Genomic DNA, 13078 nt, shown 5'->3' with positions numbered 1-13078 from the left:
ATGTCTTGTTATGGCTTTAATGCAGCTGGATCTCAGTATAAAAATGGCAAAGTAAAGACGAGGGATCCTTATTCGACTACTCACGTTGAATTTGATGATGTCATATATCAGATAGCGAGGGACGGGTTGACCGTTCACCTTGTCAATGACCATCTCCTGCAAAGAAAAGACAAAAGACTCCAGTGATGAGATGGAGATGTATAGAAGACTGGAAAATATCGAGCATGTGCATGGGGTGATGTCAGACCAAAGAGGGACATGAGACGGAAATAGCACAAAGTATCAATTATGCAAAGCTCTGAGCAGACAGACCATCGGTGTGTTCAAAACTCGTTCGCAACAGCGTGATGACCACCGAGGATGGATTTGCAGGAATTGCAGACTTTCTGAGCTCATAAAATATTAATGCTTCCAACTTTTTTTTCCTCCTGAAATTGCGGACTTCAAAAAAAAAAAAAGGTAGCAGGCTTGCCATGGCTGACAAAAACTGAGGCTCACGTGAATAATCTCACGGCACATATCCAGGATTAATGTGTTTGTTTGCGGTTTGAAATCAGACGATATATTTCGGTGGGGGAAAAAAAAAAGGTGACAAGATAAGCCCTGTAGAGGTTCGGCAAAGAAGGAATTAAGTTCTTTGGAAATATATTCTTTCGCCCTTCGTTGGAGGAAAGCACACTGGACAGATAAGACGATTCGATTCAATTCTCTCAGTAGAATTTTGGCTCGGAGGTGCGGCAATACTTTCCCGATATGTGTCAGTGTCCGCTTCTTCGGATTCGAAAGAGCGATCTGTGGTATCCATCCCGAGATTGTGCGTCTCATTTGACAGCATGAATGGGATATGTGCTTTGTGACGTGATTTGTGGGTGCGGCTGGCAATTGCGAGAAGAGCCATCGCTAAACATCTGACTCAATGAAGCGTCGCTACGGACATTAGCGTGACCAATGGAATCTGCCATTATGTTGCCATCCAGTTCTGAAATTGGACGACGGTTGGTAAAGAGACAAAAACAGAGAGTAAACAAAGACCGATGCCTGCGGGGGGAAGACGAAACCTATCAGAGAAAGCAGCAGGACTTGGACATTGCTCACTATAAATAGGAAAAACACGTCCTCTCTCTGGGAACAAAGAGCCAGAAGCATAAACAGATACAAATACACAAGAGTCAAACGATTCTTACAGCAATCTCAACACACCTGGGCTTAAGGGGACATGACAGAAATGTGAACAGATAAATAAATGCATCAGATAGGTCCAATTAGAGTGTACAGAATTATTCATAATCAAGAATTAATTGCCTATAAATGCTGCAAAACGGTGGCAAAAGACTACTTTTGTCTTAATTAAGATACCGTATTTTCCGCACTATAAGGCACACCGGATTATAAGGCGCACCTTCAATGAATGGCCCATTTCGAAACTTTGACCATATATAAAGATTTTGAGAAAATTGGAGGTTTTTTTTTAGGTGCGCCTATAGTGCGGAAAATACGGTACTCAATTCAACAGTGTCACTGGCACCGAGATGCGACTGCCGATGACGATGTTTCACGAGTTAAATAAATGGACCCCCGACTGAGCCCCAAGTGCTCCATCATCATGGCAAAGCACCAATTACCAACCGTTAATTAATGACTCGATTAGTCATGCGCAAGCTTACCAGCAATCAGTACAAAAATTGGTTCCCTACTAAAGCTCGGTATCGTAGGGTGAGGTCACACCTCGTGGATTTCACAGCCAAGCATTACATCGCGACAACATCGAGGACAAAAGAAAAAGGAATCAGTAGCAGGAAAAACCGTCAAATCTTCTATTAGACGTATCCCCGGGACATGGGAGGATGATTTCTATTTCAGCTATATATGTGAGAGGCTCAACTGGCACACCGCAACATCTTTGGCCCGAGGTTTTAGAAACCCACATCAATTATCTGCAACAGTGAGCAGCAGGGACAGGATGGTAAGGTTATGAAGGGTTAGTGATGCTGTTCCAGTCCACACGCACGGACTGATCGAATTTTCTGAAGCAGCGTTGACATTGTGTGGAATACAATTATGACAAAGAATAGCAAATATGATGAAAAAGGAAAACTTACCCCATCCAAAAGAGTATTTGCAAGATGGGCACGTAGATCTTTCCGGAAAGGAAACTCTAAATTGGCTATGTGGAAGACCGTATTGTCTCTGTCAATCATGAAAACTTCATTTCGCCCGTTGATCACCATCATGTACCTGTTGGGAGGAGATTGGATTGTGAGTACCATATTTCCAGGACTATAAGGAGCAGTTTTTTTCATTGTTTGGGCAGGGATGCGACTTATCATCAGGCTTATATGTATATACTTTTTTTTTTTTGGGGTATGGCGTATCGTTTAGCCTATTGTTGCCTTTTCATGTCTGTTCTTGGTGTTGGATTTTGTCAAATAAAGTCCCCCCCCCCCCAAAAAAAATGCGACTTGTACTTGATGTGACTTATCTATGGGGTTTTTTTTTCCTTTGTTATGCATTTTATAGCTGGTGAGACTTGTACTCCGAAGCAACTTATAGTCCGGAAAATACGGTACTCGCATGGATGGGCTAGGCATGATATTCTCTAGATATATTTCCAAATGTTGCATTGTTTGTGGATGCTTAAGCAATGCAATTGAGGATTAGGTGTCAGTTTGGAGGATAACAAAGGCTTTCATTTGGGAAAATCTCAATTAAGACATTAAGACTTTGCTGACACGCTGATCTGCAACACAGCAAAGGGAGAATTACTGTATAAAGACACTAAAGACTCTCCGACATGGCCTCAAGATGGCGACTTAAATATTTATATATATATATATATAAAATATTATATATATATAACTAAAACCTCTGCATAGAGCAAAATTTAATTTATTAGGGGACCATGAAAACTTGACAGGCTAGCAAATCAAAATCAACAGAAAATTCAAGGATACGACTCCGAGATGCAAACAGCAGCATTCAATTTGGACGTGCAGCTTTTCGGATCCATAAAAGAGTAAATCGTGTCGCGATAATGACGTCAATTTGCCTCAGATTTGAATAGCCTGTAAAGTCTTTTGAGCGAAAGAACACAGTCACGGTGAGCCTGACTTGACTTTAAAACATCTCCGAAATGTTCAACAATATGGTGGCTTCATTGCACACCTCTTAAAAATTCCATTAGTATTCCAAGCCTGGCTGCTGCTCTTTAACAAAAGCAAATCCCAAGCAGTAATAAAGCAGGATTAGCAATAAAGCATAACAAGCAACCATGATGCAACATTTTTTTTTCAAAGTAGCGTAACCAATACACTCCAAAATAGAGACTAATTATTTGCTTCTTAAAAATTTGGAGGGGATTTGTGACTCCATTTAAGATCTTTACACTCAAGAGAGAAAACAGGATGTCAAAAATCCGCTCCCGTCGGGAAAAACAAGGTCACAAAGCTGCGATAGATTTAAAATGACATCCCCGGTGATGATATGGATCGCTCGTACCTGCTGTGCCTCCCTATCGTTTCCACAAAAAGGATTAGATGTGATAAATATCAATACCAGATGGTTCAAAGAGGGGGAAACTTGACAAGCCGCCAAGGATGAGCCCGGCATCAAATACCACACCAGATGATCATTTAATCATGCTTTGACTGATGTATGAGTCTAATTTTCGTTAATGAGCTGACAAAAATTGCGTACTTGTGTCAATACGGGTTATTCCGAGACGCTGATTGGCACAAACATTAGATTGTTTTTCTGTAGAGGTGGAGAGTTATTGTTGTAATAGAAAGTGGTGGAGTTGAAAAGCCCCTGAAATAAATTGAACATGCATAATGGGAGACTTTTACATTTTTGTTAATAATCCCAAGGAGGAAGGATTATTACACTCTACTTTTACCTCCTTGAAATTCGATTATTTTTAGGGGGAGGTCGTCTTTCATGCAAATGAACCGACTATTTCTATCCAAGTAATTAAAAAGCCAATTTGTGGTCTTTTTTTAGTCCTTTTCTAATTTTCTTCTGGATACCGCAGAGAGAACCCGAAAAACGTGGGAGGGTAAAGAAAACAACAGTGTCTAGGGAGCGTTGGCCATATATATATAAATATAGTTGCACTTTTAAAGAAAAAGGTGCTTGAGGTGGGAGGAGAAACACGATCAAAACATCCAGAAGATGAAAACACGATGCGGAGTTGCAGACTGTGCTCAGGAGGAGGTTTGAGAAGTTCTGACAAATAATGATGCACGCTGACACAGAGGCGTTCGAGTGCAACGGGTTCTTTAAAAGGACCGGTCTGAGTATCAAACAGAGACTCTCTAGTATCTGCTCCAAAGGCAAACATCTATGCAGTTGTCTAATTGGGCCAGTTCGTCATTTTCATGTAGATGGGGAGACCATTCATGCTTTGTGGTCCTCTTCATTAAGATGAATCGCCTGATTCACATTAATCTGTCTAGTAACATCTGACAATATGTGAAAATATGATAAAACCCGATTTGGTGTCCCTCCTTCTTCAATCTTCAAGCCTCCATCCCATTGCACTTGAGCCCTAATGAGCCGCCGACGACCATCGTGTCATCTTACCATTGTCAAGTCTGCTGACAGATGAGCATGGGGGGGGGGGGGGGGGATCTAAGAGCTTTGCTCTTCATTACCAGTGCAGTAACGAGCAAGACTGCTCTCTTATGTGGGATTTTCACAAAATGCTTGGAAATAGATCAACTGTGACATCATCCAAATATTGTAGATCCTGTCCAGTCCATTTATTTAGACCAGTAACCTCTCCAACCCAAAAAGGAAAATGCTGCAACCAAAATTGGAGGCGTCTCATATTTATGCAACCAGGTTATCTCCATTTTATTTTTATCTTCCCCCTAAAAACATGGAGTTGCGCAGGTTATGTCATATTAAAGGCACAAAAGTTTTGACACAGTTTACCTTGGCCTCGTTTTTTTGTACATCACAAAAACCTACCAGGGTGTGTAGACTTTTTATATAACTATGTGTTGACTCATTTTGTATTCAGCCCGTTAGGCTGCTCTTTGATTAATTGAGATATTCTTGTTTGAGTCTTGGAGGATGCCGGAGGAAAATCAGGTCACAGAGGAGGAACGCAGCATAATTTGTGGAGACTTTTAAAAAGCCAGAACTTTCATTTACTGACACTTGTAGCTAGCGGTCTCACTCATAGCTATTCTGTTTCTCCTCCTGGAAATTAAAGCATCGATACAATTCTGAGGTCATGAAATATTCACAAGCTGCAAGCACATTTCACCTGCAAGACAGAATATCTATTGTACTAAAAAAAAAACTTTCTCTGCACTTGCAACAGAGACATAAAACTAGAACAAAACCAGATTTACCCCAACAAGCATGGTTAGCTAAATGAAGCATTTTAAATATTTCGCTACACCCTCTCTGCAAGCAAATCTAAATTTATGGTTTGAGGTAAGACTCCATCAGCTCAAATATTTCCAAAAATTTTATATTGTCAAGACTCACCGGGTTCCGTCAGCTTTCCAGCTGACTTTGTAGAGACGCTGCTCGAGGAAACTAAGGTTTTCCCGATTCATTGACACAGGCTGAGCACCGGGAAAACCAGACCTGCAAGACACATTGTGTCAGCCATATTTTATTTCAGCCACAGCAGATGTCAAGAAGATAATGAGTGAAGAGAACAACGAATCTTCTCAGTTTATGCTGACATAAATATGAAATGTGTAACTTTATTTTCACAGTTATTTAATAACATCCATATAGGTAAAATAACTTTGAAGAGAGCAAAAAAACTGGAGACAATGTTCCTTCCGTCTCAGCCATTTCATTAAAAAGCTGCAGCTGCATTTCTTTGGCATAAGGAAAATCTATTCCTGACTCTCTCGCCTGTTTCAAAGTGTCAGGATCAGGGGGAGAAGAAGAAAAAAAAAATGGTGACTGAAGAGAAATGAGATTCTCACAATACACCCACGTACAGTACGCAACACACCTTTTCCCAGGAGGGGCAGCGGCGGGAGGAGAAGAAAAGAAAAGGACTTACTTGTTCCACTCGGCCATCTCTTGACACATTCTTTGGATCTCGCCTAGTTTGGGTTGCGTGGTGACCTGTGTGACACCTTTCACCGTGACCCCTTCGAGGAACACAGCCCCCTGGGAGGGATGGATGAAAGAAAGAAATGTGTTGCAACCTCTCCCTCCTACACGGAGTTTTATCGTGCCGAGCAGTTGTTCTTAGTGTCTGGAAAACATCATCAACGTTCTTGTTACCAGTTTGAGCTTCTCCTTCTTTCTCTTTCCGAGCGGCGACCCGGACGAGCTGGGCCCGGACTCCTGCTTCGGCGCGTCGTCGTCCGATTCCCCGGCGTCGTCCTCGAAGCACCACTCGGGCATCGCTGGGGCGGCGGGCGCGTCCTCCTCTTCGCCGTAGCGACGGTAAAGCTCTTTGAGGTAGTCGCCCTTGTAGATCCCGGGGGCCCGGGCCTGGGCGAAAGCTGCGACGGCTGCTTCCACGCTGATAAGAGTGAAACGCAGGCGGGATTATCGATTTAGACTCGCACACTGACCAGATGCTGTAGAGCTGGATTGGATATTTGAACTTCACGAATTGACATTATAAAACATGTATGTGTGTAACATTTGAGGCAAGAAATGTGAATCGATGATGGATGACTTTGTAAATGTTCCTTATTAGTCGTACTTGGCGGCTACAAATGGAGGGGTGGAGAAATAAGCCTGCGAGAAGTTCATCTGATAGTCGCATTATCTGTCAACACACAGGATGAGCCTAATGCTTTGGGAATATTCATTACACAGGAAATAAGTGGGTGGTGGGAGGGTTTCATCGGCCTACATGTTCTACAACAGCTTCCAGGCATTCTCAGTCGACCTGCCCCACCTCTGTCGAAAGACCCCCTCCATCCCACCCACCACGATGAGGCATAAAAAATATTTGGCACGACAGCGATAAGCTCAGCTTGCCGGTTGCCTGCGTTGATTGATAGTGACGTTTTAGTCTCCTCGGACGTACGGTAATAATTGAGAGAGGAGAGCTGGTTGATGAAAGAGGATTGGAAAACACTGCGTGCTTGTCACGGAAGACCTTTTGCAACCAGATTGTGGGTGGAACCAATCAAATTGACCAAAACACAATATTTAAACACATGGCAAACAACTGTGGCATATTACATGTTCAAAATGTATAGAAAATAGTGTAAGAATTGTTGTGTCGGTCTGGTTGACGCCTTTAAGGGGCGGGGCTTGGTGGGAGGCATCCTAGTGTTCAATAAATGGTCTTTCCCGCTTACCTCCAATCCATCTTCTCCACCAGATAAGCACATATCAAAAAGCCGGTCCGATTGAACCCATGAGTGCAGTGGACACCTTTCGAACATCAAGGAAACAGCACAATAATCAAATATGAATGGCTTAATTCATAATGAATACTTCGGAATAAAGTCAGAACAACACAAATTATAGTATTATTAATAAAGCACTTCTAGGAGAAGGCATGACAAAACACTTTTTGTCATCTTGTGGCAATTTGGTGTCAAGGAACTATGTTGAAGAGACCTGAGGCGCTTCATTTAGACAAAAGTTTATTCGTCGCCATCTTGTGGCATCTATAAGTAAGTACCACTCAGATTGTTTTAACTGTTTGCTGCAGAAAAGTCTAGCTGGTCTTGAAAGCTAAATTGAAGTCCACTGGGAAGGAGGCGGGGTTGAGCAATACATTATTTCGAGCTGTATTAAACTTAAATTACCCTCTTACAATATCCCAAAGGATATATATTGCACTCCCTGTGTGCAAAAAGTTTGCCCGGCAACATCGCTCCCTACTTTAAATGATAATTAACTGACTCAAGTGCCTAGAGATCACACTTACAAATTGCGCTGTCTGTTCTGGACAGAAAAAAGAAAAAAAAAAAGAAAAAAAACAATCACCAGGGAACTAAAGATTGGACACACTCACATGCAGCTTATGTTGAAGCAGTTTGTGTACAAGGCACACAGGGGTTTGTTAAAATCAATCTGGTGGGGTTTCATTTGAAGGAGCTCTAAAAAGGAGGAAGAGAGCCCCCTATTGGCTGAAAGTGAACCTTTCACTGTGTTTATGATCAGGTCAGCTCACTCTTGTTCTGTCTGACTACATTTCCAATAAAAATCTGAACCACACAGGGAGTATTTCAGACTTTGCTAACCATCTCAATCCTCACCTATTAGGTCCGTAGAATTCTTCTCTATGAAATGTTCACAGAGTCGGACGAACGTAGCAGTCGTCTCTGTAGAAGGACATTCTCCATGACTGGGGAAAAACGAGGTGGAAAGCGTACAATACTACAGAATCATGCATTTTCATTATCATATTTTTCCCCAGTGTCATAATCATACCCATAGACAATTTAGAATCTTCCGATACTTAACATGCAACGTTTTTGGAATGGGGAAGGAAACGCCACCAGGAAGGTCAGACTGGAGATTCGAACCAAAAACCCTTTCTACTGTTGGGCAGATCTGGTGCAGTATTTTCTGCACTATAAGGCGCACCTTTGGATTTTTATGTTAGCTTTTCTTTCATATATAGGGCGCACCGAATTAAAAGGGGCATAGAATAGAAGCTATTGAATCAAACTGGGGTTGACTAGGATTCTGCAGCCACTAGATGGAGCTGTAAATTATAAGCTTTTAAGTGCGCCCTATAGTGCGGAAAATACGGTAACCGTTACCTCGTTGTACTGTACTACATTTTCTATAACTGTTGTCCTGATTAGGGCTGCGGAGAATCTGGACTCTATTCTAGCTGACCCTGAATTGGTCATCAGCCAATCAGGTTACATATAGACAAATAATGCAACAAATCATCACATACCCTTTACACTGTAGTTTAAAGTATTTGACCCCTTCCTTTTCAATGTCGTTGCGGTCGTAGAAGCGAGTCGTGTTCGTCAAATCCACGAGCAAACCCATTTTTACCTAAAGTGGAACCAAAAAAAACCATTGTTATGAATATCAGTGACAAAAAGTAGTGATTTAAAGGTTCCTTACATTTAGACTCTTCAAGTAGTTAGACAGCATGCTCGGGTAAAATCGGTTCTCCTCTGCAACTTGGTCATCATATCGGGGACCCAGCATAGTTTTCATAGGCAAGAATTTACCTGGTGAAAACAAATAAAAAGGGCAGCATGGTGGACAATTGGTAAACATGTCTGCCTCACAGTCCACAGTGTGTGGAGTTTGCATGTTCTCCCCGTGCAACCTTAATGATGACCAGGCCATCTCAATACAAAGTTAAAGTACACACATAGAAAACAAAAAATGTAAACAAGGGGCAACATTTATTTGGAAGAATTTGTGACATTCGTACAGTTAATAAACGCATAATGATGGACGATTCATTCTATTTCTTTACGCATAATGTACACAAAGGTAATCCACATTGTGCGCATGCGTGGACTCGGTTTGTTTTGACACGTGAGACGGACAATGCTGCAAGTAGCAATAGCATCTCCCCTTTAAAAAAAGATGTTATCAAAATACCCAAACACAACCACCAAAGTTATCAATTAAAATTGGTAATATCAGGATAGGGTGCCCAAAATGCATGGTTTTACCGTGCCTCAGAGCAATCACTCAAAACTCCTGTTTTCCAAACGCAACTGCTCGCGAATGTTAGCATGTTGTGATGCTAGCGTGTATCGACACAAGACATCTTTGTTACGATATTTTTTTTAAATTGATGTTAAATGCAATAATAGCTCAGAAAGTCAAAACATTTCACAAACAGCAAACTATAACAAATGTAGACAATGCAACGTGACGAGCTGCATAAGCTTGGTAATGTAAATGAGGCTAATTGGAGATCGGCTGTTACCTGCCACTGGTTGTCCTCTTCTGGGACAATTCCGCCATCGGGGTGGGGGTCCCAATTGTGACATGGTTGGCTCCCAGCCGTCAGAATAATAGACAAGCTCGCCTTACAGGCTGTACAATGATCCGGGATCTGCAAGGTGTTATCACCTTAATCCTCGGACTCACCCAAACACCGCGGATTCAAAGGCCTCTTGAGCTCATTTAGGAATATTGCCTTAATATTCGCCGAGCATTAGGTATTACGGTGCTTTTCCCTCACAAGCTATTTTTGTCTTAATTGGTAAATATTTGGCAAACATAACGTAATTCTTATAAGCATTGTAGCTCGGTCAGCTATGTAAACAAGCTTAGCTTCTCATTCACGTTCCATCGGAGTGTCTGTGTTGCGTTCCCGTGTCACCCGGAAGTTGAAAATTTCCAATTCTCCATACAATCTGTTTTTGATAATAACAGCTCCCAATTTGTCTGTTTGAGTGCAATTGTATCAATGTGCGTTAATCTTTACTCATTTTAATGTAATGATTATTTTTCCATAACAATATGTTTGCTATGCAATTAAAAACAGTCATCATATTTGGATCCTGTGCAAAATTAACTCATCATTATTATGTAAATTACGTTGTAATCTTAAACGAATATTGCAATGATAAATGATCTGTTGCAAATTTCGTAATGTTCGTAATCTAGTGTGATTGCGATGCAATATATTTCGACCTTTCTGACGTGCCATACATATTTCCACTTCCGGGTGTTTGTTTTCATCCAGAGAGAGGTGGAAGTGGAACCGTAAAGGGGAGGCTTTCTTTCCCCGCTTCACTGTAGAATATTTTTTTACATACATATATTGGGAACTCTCTACCGATACTACGGTAAAAATGCAGCACTTTAAACTCAGTCGAGACAAACTGTACAGCACCAGATGCTGCGGTTGTTGTCATGTCCGGACGGGGACGATCATCCTCGGAACATGGTACATGGTACGTAATAAAAATCGATAGATTGATTGAAAGCTTATCTTCGAAACGATTAGTGTCATGTGTAACAGATATTCTTGGTTATTTATTCCGAAAATGGCCTTGATCTTTCAAAACAAAGGATGAATATGTTAGCCGTAAATGCTAACGTTAGCAAACAATCGTCCCAATTTAAGCGTTATCTTTTAACATCGCTGTAAAAAAAAATTTAAAAAAATAAAAACATGGTGTGGAATGTATTGATAACAACACTAGTAATCGCATAACCGGTTATGTAGGTCGTTTTACGTCATAGCTAGCAAGTTGAAGCTTAACCGATAACGATTTTTTGTTCTGTACTGTACACCAATCTAATCGTGCTAATCGTGATTTGAATTCCTCCGCAGGTGATCAACTTGTTGATGGGGATCCTGCTAACGGTTGCCGCAACTCATCCGGAAAGCGTTCCCTCTGTCAACTTACAGTATGCAGTTATTGATCATTACTTGACATCTGACAGGATGTCAGGTAGGTTAAATTGCTTAACTATTAACTAGTATCAGTTTGATAAAGGGGGTTCTTTATTTAGGCCAATGTTTCATTCCTGTGGTGAGGTGACCTGGATTTGAACTTAAACTGGAACACACTGTAGTTAATCAATAACTCAATGTAGTGGTAAAGTCAGAAATAGAATGATTTGAAAAAATAACTTATTTTAAAAAAAGTTGGGAAATGCTGTATTAAAAATTCTCTCTCTTGTTTTTAACTAGGTAATGCCGGTGCCGGATTGGCCATTTCTCTTCTGATGGTTACGATTAGTGCTATGTTGCTGTATGGCGCCATTACAGTAAGTCCGCATTTATTTAGTCGGCCTGAAAATTGTCACAAGACAAATGTTCTTGTTTTGTCTCCAGCATCGCAGTGGGCTTCTCATCCCGTTCTTCTGCTACCAGATGTTCGACTTTGCGTTAAGCTGCCTGGTGGCCTGCAGCTCTCTCACCTATTTGCCTCGGATACAGGAGTACCTGGACCAGCTGGTTAGTCTCCACTAGTTCCTGGCAGTATGTGAATTTATCTTTGGAACTAATTGATTATCCCCCTCACTATTTCCTCAGCCGGATTTCCCGTACAAGGATAACCTCCTGTCTCTGGATTCTCGGTTCCTGTTTTTCTTCGTGCTCATCCTGTTCACCTTCCTTATTGTCCTCAAGGTAAAAAGTGCCATCCATTTTTCTTTTTACCTTATTTGACGGGTATTTACTGTAGTTACGATGATCAAAGTCTCGTTTATGTATTGATTTTTTTTTTTTTTGCAGGCCTATTTGATGAACTGTGTGTGGAACTGCTACAAGTACATCAACAACAGGAACAAACCGGATGTCGCCGTTTTTCTCTCCTTTGAGAATGAGGCCCAGGTTTGTGAGTCAAATACTATTGTGTTTCCAAATTACAAATATTGAAATTATATTTCATTCCTGTCATTTGTTATGTGCAGCCATTGGCCAGCAGGGGGCAGCCCAATCACAATCATGCACCTTTCTCTCCCCTTCTAACAAACAATATGAAATAGAGATTGACATTTACTCCTGTGATTTAAGGAGTCAGCAAATAATAATAAATGCATCAACTGACCTGTCATGACTTGCATTTGTCTTTCTGTATTCCACGCAGTCGGATCTGCCCACCTACGAGATGGCAGTCAACATGCCCGACAAGGACCCTCCTCCGCCTTACATGCCCATGTCTTAAGGACCAGCCCACTGTGGACAACACGAGCCGCCAAATGCATTTCTACATTCCCTCACTAACCCTCTTATCTACTTCCATATTTTCTGCAAAGATGACTTTCATTTAATGTTTCAATCCAACGCAGTCAACAATCCAGCATCATCCTCATGTAGACTGACAACCCACTTATCGTAGCTCTTTAGTTGTTGATCTTTTTAAAACTTAAGAACAATCGCATCTCGGTTTCGGGAAGCACGCCACAGCACTATTTTTTGGAGTTATTTATTTAGCTTTGCTGTGGTTCACGACCATCACTACCACCAGCTCGGATGTTTACATCACACTCTGCTGCCAGCTAGTTTTCCAGCAGTGAGGGAGGGAGAAAGAAAGTTGCTTTGCCACCAGCTTGACATCAACTCATCTGTCGTGAAACATTTGTTGTTGCATGCCCTCCCATTACTTAACCAAGTTTCTTTTCTTCCATTCCATTATACCCACTTTATTATATTTGTCTTCAATAAAGAGTTGAGACCATACTT

The 13078-nt window shown here is 41.4% G+C and overlaps 2 protein-coding genes across 6 annotated transcripts in view; one reads left to right on the top strand and one right to left on the bottom strand.

Annotated features, from left to right (window-relative positions):
- rngtt (RNA guanylyltransferase and 5'-phosphatase) overlaps positions 1-13078 on the bottom strand; it is a 52643-nt gene that overhangs the window by 32806 nt on the left and 6759 nt on the right. For 4 of the 5 annotated variants that reach the window (XM_088361175.1, XM_088361177.1, XM_088361176.1 and 1 more), the window contains exons 1-10: positions 9860-10274; positions 9034-9143; positions 8858-8961; positions 8205-8293; positions 7296-7371; positions 6259-6502; positions 6032-6141; positions 5497-5598; positions 2100-2235; positions 85-156 (exon numbers count right to left, since the gene is read on the bottom strand). In XM_088361175.1, coding sequence (XP_088217301.1) covers positions 85-156; positions 2100-2235; positions 5497-5598; positions 6032-6141; positions 6259-6502; positions 7296-7371; positions 8205-8293; positions 8858-8961; positions 9034-9143; positions 9860-9923 — 1107 coding nt within the window. In that variant the 5' untranslated portion in view covers positions 9924-10274. Of the gene's footprint in view, positions 1-84; positions 157-2099; positions 2236-5496; positions 5599-6031; positions 6142-6258; positions 6503-7295; positions 7372-8204; positions 8294-8857; positions 8962-9033; positions 9144-9859; positions 10275-13078 lie in introns of those variants that run through there. The other variant, XM_088361179.1, reaches the window with a different exon arrangement.
- laptm4a (lysosomal protein transmembrane 4 alpha) lies at positions 10594-13075 on the top strand. The gene is made up of 7 exons (XM_088361184.1): positions 10594-10835; positions 11219-11339; positions 11582-11658; positions 11726-11848; positions 11927-12022; positions 12128-12226; positions 12483-13075. The coding sequence occupies exons 1-7, from the start codon at positions 10734-10736 to the stop codon at positions 12558-12560; spliced, it is 696 nt and encodes a 231-aa protein (XP_088217310.1). The 5' UTR covers positions 10594-10733; the 3' UTR covers positions 12561-13075.

Source organism: Syngnathus floridae, chromosome 19, assembly GCF_059516105.1.
Source record: "Syngnathus floridae isolate MCC-2025c chromosome 19, RoL_Sflo_1.0, whole genome shotgun sequence".
NCBI classification, from domain to species: Eukaryota; Metazoa; Chordata; class Actinopteri; order Syngnathiformes; family Syngnathidae; genus Syngnathus; species Syngnathus floridae.
Note: the sequence above shows the minus strand (reverse complement) of the source record. Positions and strands in the feature narration are given on the sequence as shown.